We start from the raw sequence: 15,791 nt of genomic DNA, 5'->3' as shown, positions 1-15,791 counted from the left end.
AAGTTGCTCAAGCTGCTGTTGTACATTTGAACTTTCCTTGAAAGAACACACACACACACACACACTCACACACAATCATGTTTGCTCACCACACCTTGGTTTCCAATTACATAAACCACCTCAGGCAAATTTAGCAAAGCAAGACTTAAAAACCCACAGGGTGTATATCCTGGGAGGTTGAGGAAAGGGAGGTAGGAAGAGGGAGGGGGAGGAGAAAGGTAGATAATTAGAAATATGATGGTTCAGGCTGGGAGAACTAGCCTGAAAGGAAATGAAAAACCTTAAATTTTTTATATTGACCTTCTGCTAACGTTTTGTCACACAAGCTTAGATAGGATCATGTGCCTCCTCTTGAGCTTCTAGTATAATCAGACACCATGAAAGCGACGTTGGGACAAGGGCCAATAAAAGGCATTAAAAATCATTCTTCAAGGCTAGGCCCTCAGAAACAAGAGGCCCACCCCTTTCCAGCCTCAGCTCTATCCACTGGCAAATCCAAATTTGCAAAGAAACACATAGATTTAATTTTCCATTTGCTTTTCTCCCTTGGGGTTATAAAGGGGGTAATTTTTTTTTCAAGAGTCAACATGAATTTCTCTGAGATCAAGTAACATTTTGATGATGAGTAGAGTACTGACAAATCAGAAACACATGGTCTTAATTGACTGTGAAAGAAATAATGTTTTGAAATGAAAGGGAGAGAAAGCGTTCAGAAGTGAAGCATTTAAAGGACTCAATTCCCCCCCCCCACCACCACAAATTTGCTTCAGGCAGCTGACTTCTTCCCCCACCCCTCCTTTTCTCTCTCTTCTGTCTAGGTGCAATGTTTCTGTGAAAATGCTACAGCACTGGATCCCTGTTTCCCACCCCCCCCCACCCCCCTCAACCCTTCCTGGGCCCCAACCTACATTCATTGCAAGCATTTCCCTTTGGCAACGGGCTGAACCCATTTTACGTTGTTATAACAAGATACCAGCTTCACCTGGGGCTGAGGAGGTTGATTGAGTTCAGACTTCTGGGAATCTAAGAGAATGATGCTAGCTGGCATCGTTGGCCCTTGGGCAAGGGCCACAAGCCGTGCCGTGCAGGGTGCACAGCAGTGAGAGAGGGCACAAGGGGAGAAGGGCACAGGAACAGGCGAGAAGCCGGCAGATGGCAGCGGCAGAGGCTCACAGCTCCTATGACCTCGTTCTTTTTGTCTCTGAAGTTTGAACTCAGGACCTCACATTTGGTAGGCAGGGGTTCTGCCCCTTGAATCATACCCCCAGCTTTTTGTGCTTACACCACAATCCTAGCTTACTGAGATTGCAGGCATGTGTCACCCTACCTATTTCCCCTATCCCTATAGCTAAGTCTTGAAGGCACCCCCCTAAGCTTTCAAGGCTAGAGCTCTACCACTTTGAGCCACAGTTCCACTTCCAGTTTTTGAGTGGTTAATTGAAGATAAAGAGTTTCTTTTTTTGAAGGGGAGGGGGTCCAGTCGTGAGCCTGGGTGCTGTCCCTCAGCTCTTCAGCTCAAGGCTAGCACTCTACCACTTGAACCACAGCACCACTTCTAGCTTTTTTTTCTTTTTGCTTATGGGGTGCTGAGGAATCAAACCCAGGGCCTCATGCACTCAAGGCAAGCGCTCTATCACTGAGCCACCTTCCCAGCCCCAAGATAAAGGGTTTCACGGGGACTCTTCTACCCTGGCTGGCTTTGAACCATGACCCTCAGATCTCAGCCTCCTGAGTAGCTAGGATTACAGGCATGAGCCACTGGTGCCCAGAATCCCCACCAGCTTCAAATAGCATTTTATTGGTAATTAAACTTCCCCACAAATTTGGTGAAAACAAACCATATCCAAATGATACCAAGAACCTTTGGAGCTGCTAAGGTACTCTAAAGTAAAAGCATGAACATGTTCTAGGTTTGGACCAAAAGCCTCTGTCTGCAGACAACCCAAGAGAGTCCTGAGAAAGAGGAGTCCACATCTGAGCTTTTGTTCTTCAAGGTGGCCAGTGATGCATGTTGGATGCACACTAGAATTACCTGGAGAGATGAAAGCATGTCTCCAAGATTGGGCTCTGTCCCTGACAGGCTCAGTTAATTAGGGAGGGGCCTACACAGGTCCATCTAGATCTGCATCTGCCCACAACGCTGTTCCATCAGGCTGAGTAAAGCTTTTCATAGCACTTACGGGCCAGGTAATGTTTCTTATGCTTCATACAACACAGGTTTTCTTAATCTTTAACATACCCCATAACATGGGCAAGTACCAGATCATCTCCATTTACCCCCAGGGAAACTGAGGCCTAGAGAAGCCTAGAGACTTTGTTCGGTGTCACACAGCCAGCTAGAAGCAGAGGTATTATATGAACCTGCCCAGCTCCAGAACTGGAGCTCTTAACCAATACTTCATGAGCAGTGGCCCAAAGAGCTGGCTGGAAATGCAAATTCCCACACCACACTCCAGATTCCCCAAAGCAGACACTCAGGTGCTACCTGGCAGTTGGTGTCTAACAAGCTCTCCAGGAGACTGGGGTGCATGATACTCAACTTTGAGAATTACTGTATTACCTCTCAGGTGCAGGATCAGAACTCTGAGAAAAGTTCAACTTCTGGCCTCTCAGATGTCTCCTGAGCACAGGGCCTTGTCTGATGGAAGAATGTGCGAGATCTGGCATGACAACTGGAAACAGCTGGTCTATGGACCATTTCCCCACCAGAGGGCATAACCAGTCATGGTCCATAGTTCTGTGGTGCCTTCTCCAATTAGGAGTGAATTCTTGCAGGATGACACCACCAGGACTCGCCATCCTGAGCGAAGCCACGAGAGTCTTGGCAACTTAGTGAGCAATATCTAAACCCCAGTGGAATCTTTTCCTCCCTCTCCACTAACAAGATGGTGAAGAAGCCCAGAGTCTCCAGAACACTGAAGATCAAATCCAAACACAGCAACCTCGTCGCCAAGTCCATACTAACAGTGAAGCTTAGAACATTCCTAAGTAATTCTGGAGATACTTTCTATGCAGGGTTCCCTCTATGAAATACCTGAACGTGCCCCAAGTTGATCTCTTTACTTAGGGTGGGTCATGAGTAGGTGGAGTGGGAAGGGGTTAAAAGGAAGGTATCCAGTGGGTGAAATCCGTCAGCAGCCAGCTCATCTTCCTGTAGTGATTTACAGGGCTTCTCTAAAAATATCTATGAGATCACAGTACATTAAGTGCATGACACCAAACATTTGTAACTAATCCATGAAAATAAAGTAAGAGCGTCATGTTGCATGGGGAAACGCAGTGGAATTTGTCTTGTGTTATCGTTCTAAAATAAGACGGCCTCAATTTGGTTGAAATATATCTTCACACATTGTCTTCCCAGAGCAGAGCCATTTGAGAAATTCTGATTGCAATTATAAGTGCTGAATAGGGAGCACTTTGGGTTTCCTTTGCTGCTGCTGAAAAGCTATCAGCAATCCTGATATTAAAATCTTTGGAAATTGATGAGTACCCCAGGCATCATCACAAGGCTTTCTCCCCCCAATCTAAGTAATTAAAATCTATTATGTGCACACGTGTTAATATTTTATCAACTACCGCTTTTAATTAAATGTATGAGGAATCCCACAATAGGAGAGATGTCAGTTCAGTTTAAGTGACCCACCCCTTTCCCTCAGCCTCTTTTCCCCAACCAGACTCATGATAGAGTCTGAACTCAGCCCTCAATGGCAAACATACCACGGTACTGAATTCGGGAACCTGCCACAGCAGCCAGTCTTCATTGAGGGTGTACAGCGCTTTGCATGTGATGACATCCACCGGACCCTTGTTTATTTTCTGGTTCAGGGTCGTCACCAACAAGTAGAATGGTTCTCCAACAGTCTCCTTGGAAAAGATGCACAAGTGACAGTTAAGTTAGCTTTTTGCAGAAGCCACTGCATTTCCCAAAGAATTGAAAGTTTCAATTTATGGCAGTATGACAGGAGACAGGAGGCAGTGTTTTCTAACAATCAACATGCAACTCCCGAGAAAACACGTATCTCTCCAACTGGGATTGGAAGTCAAACTCAGGAAACTATGTCTTCTTCGCAGTGCGCATGTGTATGCGCACGCACCCTCTCATGGCCTTCCCCTGTAGTTCTCTGTTATTTCGTGTTTGAATTCATCTATGGTGGCCAGATGTTCACCCTTGGCTAATGCTTAAGAATGGCTAGTCAAGGTGGAGATTCAACTTTGTTTACATGCTTAGTTAATTGCTCTTAACAAACCAAGATGAAATGACATTTTAACAAATGATTTGCAATTACCTTAGGCAACAGGGATGAAAGGAATATTTTATTCCTTGCGCCAAGGAGGCTGTGTTTTGGTGTCAACAGCTTTTCCTAAGGGGTGTGGCCGTCTCTTCCACTATTTTGAGGCCTGTCTCCTCCCCCTGTGCCAGGCCTGACTCTTGCCATTCTCAGACCATGTGGGGCAGTCCATCCTGGGAATCTTCACCAGTACCCAGCCCCAATGGTATAGTCTAGACCAGAGCCAGTTCCATGTTTTCTAAAGCTTTTCCCAAACATCCTGATGGCTTCTATCCCCAAACGTGGGCTCTGTGTATTTTGTCCTGGTGGTGGTTCTGTCTCTTCTTCTGTTATTGAAATGCCTCAAACTTGCATCCATGCTTAAGTAGAGCCCTCCCAAAGGCACATTGCCCTGGGTCAGCTTTAAACTATCTGCTAAATAAATGCTTCCTATGATCCCTGGCCATTAAGACCATATGTGAGGGAGAAAGAGCTGTGATCAGGACCAGGAAGTCCAAGTACCTTGGTGGTGATAAAGGGCTGAAAGCATCCCAGCTACATAGTTAAGCTGAGTGGCCAAAGTACCAAGCTTTCAGAGAGAAGAGGCCTCTGGTACTTGAATGAATTAGCTACTAGCTGTTTTTAGTCTCCACCTTCCCTACTTTGTCATCTTCCTCTATCCTACTATAAGCACATTTGCCCTCCTCAGTCCTGGGGCTTCCTCTTGCCTCTTCTGTTACCCTCCATCTAGCCTGTCCTGCCTTCTCCTATTCCCTTCACTGCATCTCTCTCCCCTGCTGATACACTTTTGAGTTTCTTCTTTAGCACAAGAAGGAGGGGGAATGTTCAAAAATTTCCAAGGAGAGGAGGCAAAGGGAGCAGTATATGATACCTAATTCTCATAAGAAACTTCCTTTATTTACTGGTTCACAGCCTCACCACTCTTTGCTCTTTTCCCCACCCCCACCCATCCCCCTCCCAGGCACATCCTGACCACAAAATGAGAAACTCACTGTCTTCCTCCAGCACAGGTCAGAGACTCAGCTGAATGCTCTTGTGCCGGGGCTGGATGTGCCCCAAAAGGTTGAATGGGGGACTAGATGGGCTCTCCTAGGCTATGTGGAGGGAGAGTTACTCAAACACCTTGTAGTCAGGATTCTCCAGAGTTCTCCAGGAGGTGCTAGACTGAGAGAGAGCATCTGGCTTTTGCCATGGCTCTAATCATTCCCAGGATCTCTGGGGATGACTGAGGACTCTCCTTAGAAACTCCATGGCTGGACTGAGAACGTATCTTAGTGGTAGAGTGCTTGCCTAGCATGCATGAAGCCCTGGGCTCGATTCCTCAGTACCATATAAACAATAAGCTTGAAGTGGTGCTGTGGCTCAAGTGGTAGAGTGCTAACCTTGAGCAAAAGAAGCTCAAGGACAGTGACCAGGCCCTGAATTCAAGCCCCAAGACTGGCCAAAAAACAAAAAACAAAACTCAATGGGTCCAACGGGATCCCCTTTGGTACGCCCACTCAACTGACTTGTGTGGAGAGGAGACCTAGGCCTTTGTAGTTTTGAAACCACCACAGGGTGAAACCATGAGGTTTCTTGTTACCACCGAACACAAGACCTAGGTAACTCATAGCTGCTGAGAACACATGGTAACCGACCAGGGATGACTCTGGTCCTAGCACAGGGAGGGGTGGCTGCGAGCTGTCAGACCCTGGCATTGTTTGTATCAGCTGTGGGACCTGGGGAGAGTCCATCTATTCTGTGTGCCTCAATTCCCCCCAATGTAAAATAGTCATAAGGACACTCACCCCTCAGGACCATTAAGGAGATTAAATGAGGTAATGTAAGCAAAGCTTTTAACCTAATGTCTGGCATAGTCCATAAATGACCAATGATAAATAGACTATTGTAAAATTTCCCAGCAGGCCTTGCAGTTTGGGTGAGGACATTACCTGGACCTCATAGAGCAAGTGCTGTCCATGGGGCCGGCCAGGAGGACAGGGCAGCCTCTGCGCAGCCCCCCTGGGCACCTGGGTGCGGGTGCCAGGACCTTAGCACCAGAGGGAATTATTCCAGTGAAAGCGAAACCATCGCCAACTGGCTAGATGCCACTTCCGCCCGGTGCTGTGTGCCACCCCCTCGCCACCCAAGTGCTCCGCACACTCTTGAATCAGCACAGAGAAATCTTGACCCAGAATGCTTTGCTCAAGGGGGTTGTTTGGGCTCGAAGCCCAGATTTTCAGAATACTTCACCCCTTTCATGCCCAAGAGCAGTCCTTGAGAGCTCAGAAGCAGAATCACAAGATCCCAGTAGAAAGAGCTAGAAAGGAATTTAAAACCAATGACAACACCCTTCTTTTGGTGGACGTTAAGTGGATCCCCAGAGGTAGGGAGCCAAGGCCAGAGTTGCTTTTCTGCTCCCCCATCTCGCAGAGGGCAGGCACATTGGATTCCGAGACTCAGTGGGGGCAGGTATCGACCTTTAAGAACCAAGACCTGGTACCTGGGTGAGAATCCCCCATCATTGCACCTTGCCACAGCAGTTATGACTGAAATGAAGTAAAAGATGCTCACCCCAGAAATAACTGTGCGACACCTCCCCCAAGCCTATGATGACGGATACCAAGTAAACAGAAAAACAGGCAGATTTCATTAATCTTAATAAACGGGCATTGCCTTGGGAGAGGCAGGAGTTGGTAAAAAAAATTAAAAAAATATTATGTTATCTCCTTGTAAGATTGCATTAAACATTAAGCACAGCCTATTTAAAGTGCTGCTTTGGGTCTCAACTTAAATAATGCTGTTAAAACCTGTGGCATACAGTGTATCTTATTCAGAGTTTAATTAGATTTTGAAACTCACTGCAAATGCACAGTTAGGCTGTTTTGCTAGAATCTGGATGGCTGGTGAAATGCAACTGAAGAAGGAATCAGAACTTTCTATACCAGGGGCCACACGGGGTTGAACTTAGAAGGAGTCAAGAGAATACCCTTAAATCTGATATTAATATTTTATAACAATAATGGCCAGCATCTATGGAGTGCTTACTCAGTGATAATTGCAAACATGCTCTCATCTGGACCTCAAAAACAGTCCTACAAATATTTTTTTGCCAAGTCTACAGGTCAAACAACCAAGAAAATGGCAAAGTCTAGTGGGTTCTGAGGCTCACTTTATTAACTAAGGAATCTGTGGAAAGTTTGCATTTCCCCTTTCCCCCAGACGTAAGATGCAATTATATTACAACCACATTGGAACAGTCACTCCAGCAAAGAGAATTCCGAGGGCAAAAGACCTTGGGGATTTGCTTTAATGTAGAATGCCTGGTAAAAATGACTGTCATCGGCTTTCAGAAAATGGGGGTGGGTGATGAGTCGTAAATGTTTCAGAGGCCTTGGAAACAGTTTGTTCTCTTCTGTATTTGAAATACTCTGCCTCACTACATTTTTTTTTTTTTGTGGCCAGTCCCGGGGCTTGAACTCAGGGCCTGGACACTGTTCCTGAGCTGCTTTTGCTCAAGGCTAGCACTCTACCACTTGAGCCACAGCACCACTTCCGGCTTTTTCTGTTATGTGGTCCTGAGGAATCAAACCCAGGGCTTCATGCATGCTAGGCAAGCACTCTATTGCTAAGCCACACTCCCAGCCCTCACTACATTTTCTTAAATGAGCTGCTGGGGCTCTGGGTGTTAACGAATGTTAAGGGTAAGAAAATGGCTCACTTGAAGAGTCTTACCTGAAGAAATTTCAAATGAGTGTGGGCAGGCCATCTTTGCTACATTTGTAGCAAAAATTATTTTTTATTTTCTTCCTCTGTCTGCTTCCAGGAAGGGACCAGGATCAAATACAGTTAAATGCTGACACCATGGAGCATTCTGGACTCTTCTTGGCAAAGACACTGGTGTCTGCTAAAAATAATTACCTATTGTCTTACCTCTGACCCTGGCCAAGGGACATGGTGACACTTACCCGAAGAAAACCAGACAGGCAGACAGACATCCAGTTTGTGAGTAGTTTTTCCACCACAGACTCTGTGCGCCTTAGCATGAGTTTAGGCTGCATGTTGCTAGATTGTTCCATCAGGTCCCTGGTCAGCACCTCCAAGATGCTGGTCAGGTAGACCAGCTTGGTTTGTAGAGCAATAGTTAAGAAGGAAGCAAACAGACACCTGTTTAAAAATAAAGCCTCCATTAAGCATCAGCCCTGAGTGTGGCTGGGTTACTACTAATGGTTTCTAGGGAAGTTCACTGAGGCAAGGAATGCTATCTTATGGGTTACTCTTTGCTTTAGACTCTATCTTCAAGTCCTAAAACTGCACAAGAATGTTGTTAACGTCATGACATTTTCTGTGCTTACACTAAAGCATTTAAGTGTTTAAACAGCACTTAAACTAAAGAAGTAACAAGAAGTGAATCTTCTAAATTTTCAGGGTATTTTTAAAATTAAAAATAACACTTCTGCTTTTTTTAATTAAGAATTTGGTGGGGTTTTTTCATAGTGATGGGGGTTTTCAGGGTTTTTGGAGAGAGTTGTTTTGCACATGTGTATCTCCAAGATGGAATTTGTGTTGGAGCACTATGATGTGAAATCCAAGATATCCTAGCTGCATCACACCCCTAATGCTGAAGTTCATGTTTAAGTGCAGGTAATAGATTGGAAATAAAATAAGGAGCTCCAGTTTTATTTTCTCTGCTTAAGGGCTTTCAAAATATAAAAGAATTGCCTTACTACCTGTCCTTTACTGAGAAGTTTTTCTGCTTTTCAAGAGTATGGATGACAGTAACCAGGAAACTTTTATTGCAGATCAAGGCATCCAGAGCTGTGAGGCTTTCATTCTTGTCATTGGCATCTCTGTTCTAGGGGGAAAAAAAGAATGAGAGAAAAAAAAAAGAATATCATATAATATAATCTAAATGTAAAGTTAGAAAGTAGATTCACAATGGGTTTTTCCAAGACAATGAATTATTCAACATTGAATTCATGATCCAAAAAACCCACAATAAAAGTTCAAAATAATCATAATGGAGATGATAATGATGATGATAGCACTGTGAGAGTCAGGCAGTCACTGGGCTAAAAATGAAAACTTAGAGACTTACATGCATATCTTCAGTGAAGATGTGTGTGAAGCCACCTGACTGAGAGGAAGGAGACACTTTTATTATTCATAACATCCAAAGGAAATGAAGAATGTATTTTTTGTTATAATACCCAAGTCTGTTTTAATAAAGTAGAGTCGCTATTTGCTAATCTGAAGAGACCCTGGACTTATGCTCAATGCATACTCTACAATACATAATAAATAATTATTCAGCTCTCAAGAAACACCAGTGAATTCAGAAAGCCTCTAAGAAGAATAAATATTACTGCCTATCAGTCTCCTGTTGGGTAAGTGAAGGGATCCATCCCTTCACATTTTAAAAAAGAATTGACTCAAAAGTTAAAGAGGTGGTTGGAGAAGTTTATGTGAATGGCAGACTACTCCTCAAGCAATTTACCTTGTTAGGAGAAATCTTGAATTTTACTGGTAAGTTCACACCAGTCTTATAGCCAAGTAGCACCTGCTACCTCAATATGCAACGTTATTAAGAAAAGGTAGAATGCAGTGCATAGAATACAGAGCCAAACTTCTTGGGGTCCAGTCCTGATTTTTACCATATATTGGTCATGTGACTTTGGACAGTTATTTAAACTCTGGGTGCTTCACTTCCTTCATTTGTAAAATGGGGACAGTAATGTTCCTATTCATGGGCTAAATGTGAAAATGATGTGAATGAGTGTTCAGAGTAAGTGCTTGAAACCAGCTATTACTGTTCTTATTCCTAACTTGTGGCAGGCTAGACCACAATGCTATTAGCCCACTGGTTTGGAACTGTGTTTCTATGTATTATGCTATGTAGCTCCCGAACATAAACTTAAAAGTTTGAGTTAAAAATTACATCATAAATCTCCTTGGAATGAATGATTACATTTGAAAAGCATATTGAGGAATACTTTTAATGAAAAACATAAACACTGAGGTCTTTTTTTCCTTTCTCTTTTTGTAATAATTGAAACTGTAGGTCTATTTTTATAAATTAATAAAGTAAACTTAATGAAGAATAGTTTGAGAAGACTTTGAACTATTTTGACCATGGACTTCTTCCCTAGACAAAAGCAGTAAAACAAGGCCTGGATTTGCATTTTCTAGTCCCAAATACTTTCCTACTGAATCAACTTCATCTAAATGACCAGTTTAACAGGGTTGATTCTTAACTTTAACTAGTGAAATGCTGCCTTGCCTGACTGTATTCCAAGGCTCTTTCCTCCTTTCATTCAAATTTCTCTCTTTCTGGAGATTAGATCCTCAGCTTACCCTTATTTCTTCTCCTACTTTCAGGTGGGAGAGAGAGAGAGAAAGAGAGTCATACAGACAGACAGAGGGTCAGAGACAGAGAGACAGAGAGACAGAGATAGAGAGACAGAGAGATAGAGAGACAGAGAAACAGAAACGCAGAGAAAGGAGCCAATCTAATGAAAAGCAAAGCTTTAAAGCCAAAACCAGGCAGTAGGGCCAAGAAGCAGGGAGCTGGTGATCACTTAGCCTCTTTTGGGAGCCAACAATTCCTCTGTTTTGCCTACTACTGGCTGGTAGAGGTTGATCTATCAAGCCCTCCTCTAATACCCAGGCTCCAGGCCCAAAGACTTAATTCCCAATCAATCAGGAAAGTGTTTAATTAATACAAGGGCTTATCTGAAGCCTGACGTGCATTTTAAATGGCAGTGTCCCAATATAATGCTGCTCTCTTCTTTTAATTATTACAAATTCAATTGTGGCTTAGGTTTTTCTTGATAGGTTGCAGACAAATTTATACTTGTTTCTCCTTAGGTCCTCTCTTTCAATGATTTCTTTTTATGGCTTTCCAGTTGCCTTTTAAGATTACACATAATTCTGAATTAAATCATTTTGGTTCCTTACAACTATTTCTCTTTCCTAAAATGTGTCACTGTTGCTAGCACTTTTTTTTTGGAGACACTCAACTTGCAACAGAGTTCTCTGACACTCATCAATCTGTCTTGCTTTTGATTACAGAATTTAGAAGACAGGAACATTTCTTTTTTTAAGCTACCGATGACTCTATTCAGCACTTAAGGGCAATCATTAACTGTAAAAGCCCACACAGTACTCATGTTGATGGTTGAAATCTCTTGTTATTTTATTGCTGCTAAATTCTTAATGGGGATCTCAGAGAGCTGGGAAATAGGACTCTTTCAGGTAACCTTTGTGGAGACCCCATATGTCTTCCTGACACAGAAACTTGGCCTCTCCTCTTCAGCCTCCCCTCTCCAGACAGAGCTGTCATAGAAATGGCTATGGCATGCAGCTGGGAAGGTGGCTTAGTGGTAGAGTGCTTGGCCTTGCATGCATGAGGCCCTGGGTTCAATTCCTCAGTACCACATAAACAGAAAAAGTTGGAAGTGGTGCTGTGGCTCAAGTGGTAGAGTGCTAGCCTTGAGCTGAAGAGCTGAGAGCCAGCGCCCAGGCCCAGAGTTCAGGCCACATGACTGACCAAAAAAAGAAAAAAAGAAAAGAAAAGAAATGGCTATGGCAGCCAATGTCCAATTTTGGTCTCTGGTATTGCTGGAGGGTAAGTTTTCAAAAATATAAGGACAAAAAGCTGAAGTTTGGTTTATAGCCTTCTTGAATACAATACAAAGGATTGTATTTGGCCCCAAATATACAGCAAGTGTCTCATGAAGGTAACTCAACCTAGAGACCCAGTATCGCAGAGCATGGTGTCTGCTTCTAGAATTATAGAAAAAAATTGCTTACTACATGTGTTTCTGAACTCTAGGCTTCTGGCCAAATGTAGCTGAAAAGTTTCTGGTAAGGTGATGATATAAACTCTCTCTCTCTCCATTGGCCTGGAGATATTTCTGGCTTTGGTTAAAAGTCTAGATTTAGATAGATATGGTCATCAGGGTTGATGTGTTCAGAGGCTGGGTCTCTCTGTGGTCGCCAATTCTGGACCAGAAGAACAGAAGCAGTATGTCAGAGCTGGTATCAAGACGCGAGGTAATGAGACAGGATGAGTGCGGACCTTGCCAAAGGCTTTGGGAGGGTGAATGAAGAAGGCTGGGTGGGTGGGTGAGGAAATGGAGGTGTCAGAACAGAGGTGAGATCCAAACCCCGAGGGCTCCATAGGCTACCCCTTGCAGATCCAGAGCAATTAGTCAATCATGTTGTGCAGCTATTTCTACTAACTGAGGACAATACCGAGTGTTCAGTTAAAGAAAAACTGCCCAGCAGAAGCCATTACAACTTTACATTGCTAAAAATGCCTGGTAGCAACTCAGATTCTTTACACGTCTGATTTCCTCCCTTTTGGCTGGTCCGACTTTTCATTTCCAATTGAGAAGTAATAGTGAATAATCTAGTAGCTGCAATGTAAGTCAGGCAGATAAACACAACAAATTAGCCAGCCCACAATTTATTGATTTTTGAATGAATTAGCTCACTTCCCAGCTACAAATTCAGTTCCACACTGGTAGTAAAATAAAGCAAAAATCATCACTCTGAACTTCTGTCCCTCCTAGGTTTTCGTTACCAGACAAAGAGTAATCACCAGTGACCCACTGCTTGGCTTTATACTCTAATCAATGCAATTAATAATTATTTTCTTTCTTGCTTAGCTCTAACTTAAGCCAGTATTTTGCGCCAAGTGTATTATCTACCATCTCCTTGGAACTAAGCGCCTTCATTATTATTCAAGACTCAACCTTAGAAATATGATCAATGCTCTTTTACCTCGGGGAAGAAAGTTCTCAGAGCAAAATGTTTATAGTCAAGGAAAGGAACAGTTCCAAAACTATCAACCACATCCAATTTATCCATCTGAAGCTCAGCAAAGCCTGCAAAACAGAATCCCAAGAGCAATATTTTAACTCCACGCACAATGGATAAGATCTTCTGCTGTTTTGTCTAACACAGAGTATGACCTTGGTTTTCATTAAGGAAGAAACAATAGATAATTACTTGGTTGGCTGCAGAGAAGAGCTGAAATAAAACACAAAGCCCGGCCCAGGTCCTGCTGTTCAGTTGTCTCCTATTATACAAACAGTTCTCATTACGTGGCCCTCTCCGTGTAAGGGTAAAAGTTAAAAGTAAAATGAGCTTGTTTTTTTTTTTTCTACAAATAAAGAGTTTGGAGCCTACCATCGCGTATCTCCTTCCGAAGTTCACTCTCCAAGAGCTCTAGCTGTTGACTCTGTTTGCGGCTTAGTTCCTTTGATTTGTGCCTGGTCACCCCGACAGCAGCTGAGGAGACAGAGATGCTGGCTCAGATGGATGTGTGAACTTAAAAACAAAAGCAGGTTGGGCAGTGGTAGCTCATACCTTTAGTCTTTGCTATATGGGAAGCTAGATTGGGAGGAGGATGGTTTGAGACCAGCCTGGGCAAAAAAGGTCACAAGACTCCCTACGGGAGAGCTGGATGTGGTGGTGCACCCCTGTTAAAAAGACAGCCCTGCTGTAGACAGATGCCACCCAGACACATGCCTGGGTAAGAAGCGACACCCTATCTCAAAAATAACCAGCAAAGAAAATCAAAGCTGGCAGTGGAACTGTGGCTTAAAGTGGTAGAGAACTAACCTTGAGTGAAAAAGCTCCAGGACAGTGCCCAGGCCTTGAGTTCAAGCCCCACGACTGACAAAAAAACCCCAAAGTCAGAGAAATGGTTCAATGGTAGAGTGCCTACTTAGCAAGCTTTGAGTTCTTGGGTTCAATTTTTGGTGTTACAAGCAAGATGATGAGAAAAGGAAATAAAGGGAGGAAGGGAAGAAGGGAAGGCGAAATGAGAGAAAAAAAGAAGGGAAGGAGGGAGGGAGGGAGAGAGAGTGTATCAGAGTAGAGAATACCATTTATAAAAGGAAAATTTTCCCAGTGACTGTTATTCTAAAGAGAACGAAGCTAAAATGCAACAGGGAAAAAAATTCCACTCATTTTAAAAGTGAAAACTAAATCAAATAACCTTCGCTTGTAGCCAAAGATCCCAGCTGGCTAAAAACTAATGAAGTAAGTCAACTCTCCCTCCAGCCACAGGCCACTTATATTGTTCTGTGTTTTTTTTTCAATGTTTCTAAACATCCCTGGAGAAATAAAGTTGTGTGGCAAATGCTGAAGGAAACCAGATGGATACATAAGCCAAACTTGCACAATTCTAACAGGAGGACACAACGGGGGAGCCACAAGAGCTCCAATATCTGAACATTGTTTCTCTATCTCATCTTGTTTCCAACCCTATGTTTGCGTAGGTAAACTGAGTGGATTCAGGAGCTTGAGTTTATGTGCATATTACTTACCATTTATGTTATCTTGGGTAAGTTGCTTATCTTCTCTGTGTCTTATCTGTAAGAGTGTCTACCTTACCATTATGTTGAGAGGCATATGGAAAGTAGTTCAAACACACAAAAACTATGAAAAACTTAAGTCTTTCAAAAGAATAAGTACTTAGCCAGGAACTGCCTATAATCCTGGCTACTCAGGAGGCTGAGATCTGAGGACTGCCAGCCCATGAAGAAAAGTCTGGGAGATTCTCATCTCCAATTAACCACCAAAAAAGGGAAGTGGAGCTGTGCGCTAGCCCTCATGGAAAAAGCTAAGATACAGTACCCAGACCCTGAGCTTAAGCCCCAGTATTGGTACATGTGTACACGTACCCATGTATGCACACGCACTCATGAACATGCATGCACGCGCGCGCGCGCACACACACACACACCAAAGTGTAAGTACTCAACAGTTGTCAGCTCTCATTATTATGCTAGGAAGTCTCTCCTCTTCTAATAGAAATTACATGATTAAAGGACTCCACTATCAGTAGATATCATTCGAATCAGTGAATGATGCTAGAGGAAAAAAAAAATCAAGTACAGTTCTTTACAAGACTTCTTCAAGATGCTGGCAATATGCATCGTGCATCTCCCAGGAAGGGCTGAGAAGGCAGTTAATTTCCCTTCTCTCGAAGTGTCACTGAGACATGGTTTCTCAGGCTGCACCATAAGCAACACTAGCCTGGGCAGGCACCGGGAGCTGACAGGCCCCTCCACACAGCAGGGAGCTATTCCTGGCACAAGTCAATGAGATGCTCTGTAGGTGGCAGGCATTGGCCAGGTGTGTTTGGTGTTTTCCCTAATGATGGACTAAAGTGCATATTTAAGCTGCTGGTGACACATGCCTGCTGGAATATGCTGGGTGGGGGGTGAGCAGGGAATAAGAATTGTAAAGGGCTTTGCAGATACAAGCAAAACAATGTACCATATTTAGAACACTTTACCTTAAGGTACAGAAACAATCTCTACAAGCCAACTGAAGGGAGCAGAATGGAATGTCATGCACAGGTCAGAAAAAGACCACAGGACTCTAGTAAGCCTCCTAGAAGACAAGACTCTCTGGTGAGGCTTGTGTACACAAGGCTGATTAATATCAGTGAGGTCATGAAACACAAACCAACATTTGGACTCTAAATAATTTTTTTAGATGAAG

At 43.4% G+C, this 15,791-nt stretch overlaps 1 protein-coding gene across 1 annotated transcript in view; it reads right to left on the bottom strand.

Moving 5' to 3' along the window:
* Plxnc1 (plexin C1) overlaps nt 1–15,791 on the bottom strand; it is a 150,900-nt gene that overhangs the window by 34,376 nt on the left and 100,733 nt on the right. Inside the window, exons 16-21 of the mRNA XM_042693085.1 lie at nt 13,464–13,565; nt 13,056–13,159; nt 9,367–9,405; nt 8,999–9,123; nt 8,237–8,435; nt 3,718–3,864 (exon numbers count right to left, since the gene is read on the bottom strand). Coding sequence (XP_042549019.1) covers nt 3,718–3,864; nt 8,237–8,435; nt 8,999–9,123; nt 9,367–9,405; nt 13,056–13,159; nt 13,464–13,565 — 716 coding nt within the window. The remainder of the gene's footprint in view (nt 1–3,717; nt 3,865–8,236; nt 8,436–8,998; nt 9,124–9,366; nt 9,406–13,055; nt 13,160–13,463; nt 13,566–15,791) is intronic.

Source organism: Dipodomys spectabilis, unplaced genomic scaffold (assembly GCF_019054845.1).
Source record: "Dipodomys spectabilis isolate Male_0828 unplaced genomic scaffold, ASM1905484v1 ptg000163l, whole genome shotgun sequence".
NCBI lineage: Eukaryota > Metazoa > Chordata > Mammalia > Rodentia > Heteromyidae > Dipodomys > Dipodomys spectabilis.
The sequence above is the reverse complement of the archived record's forward strand: the minus strand, read 5'-3'. Positions and strand labels throughout refer to the sequence as shown.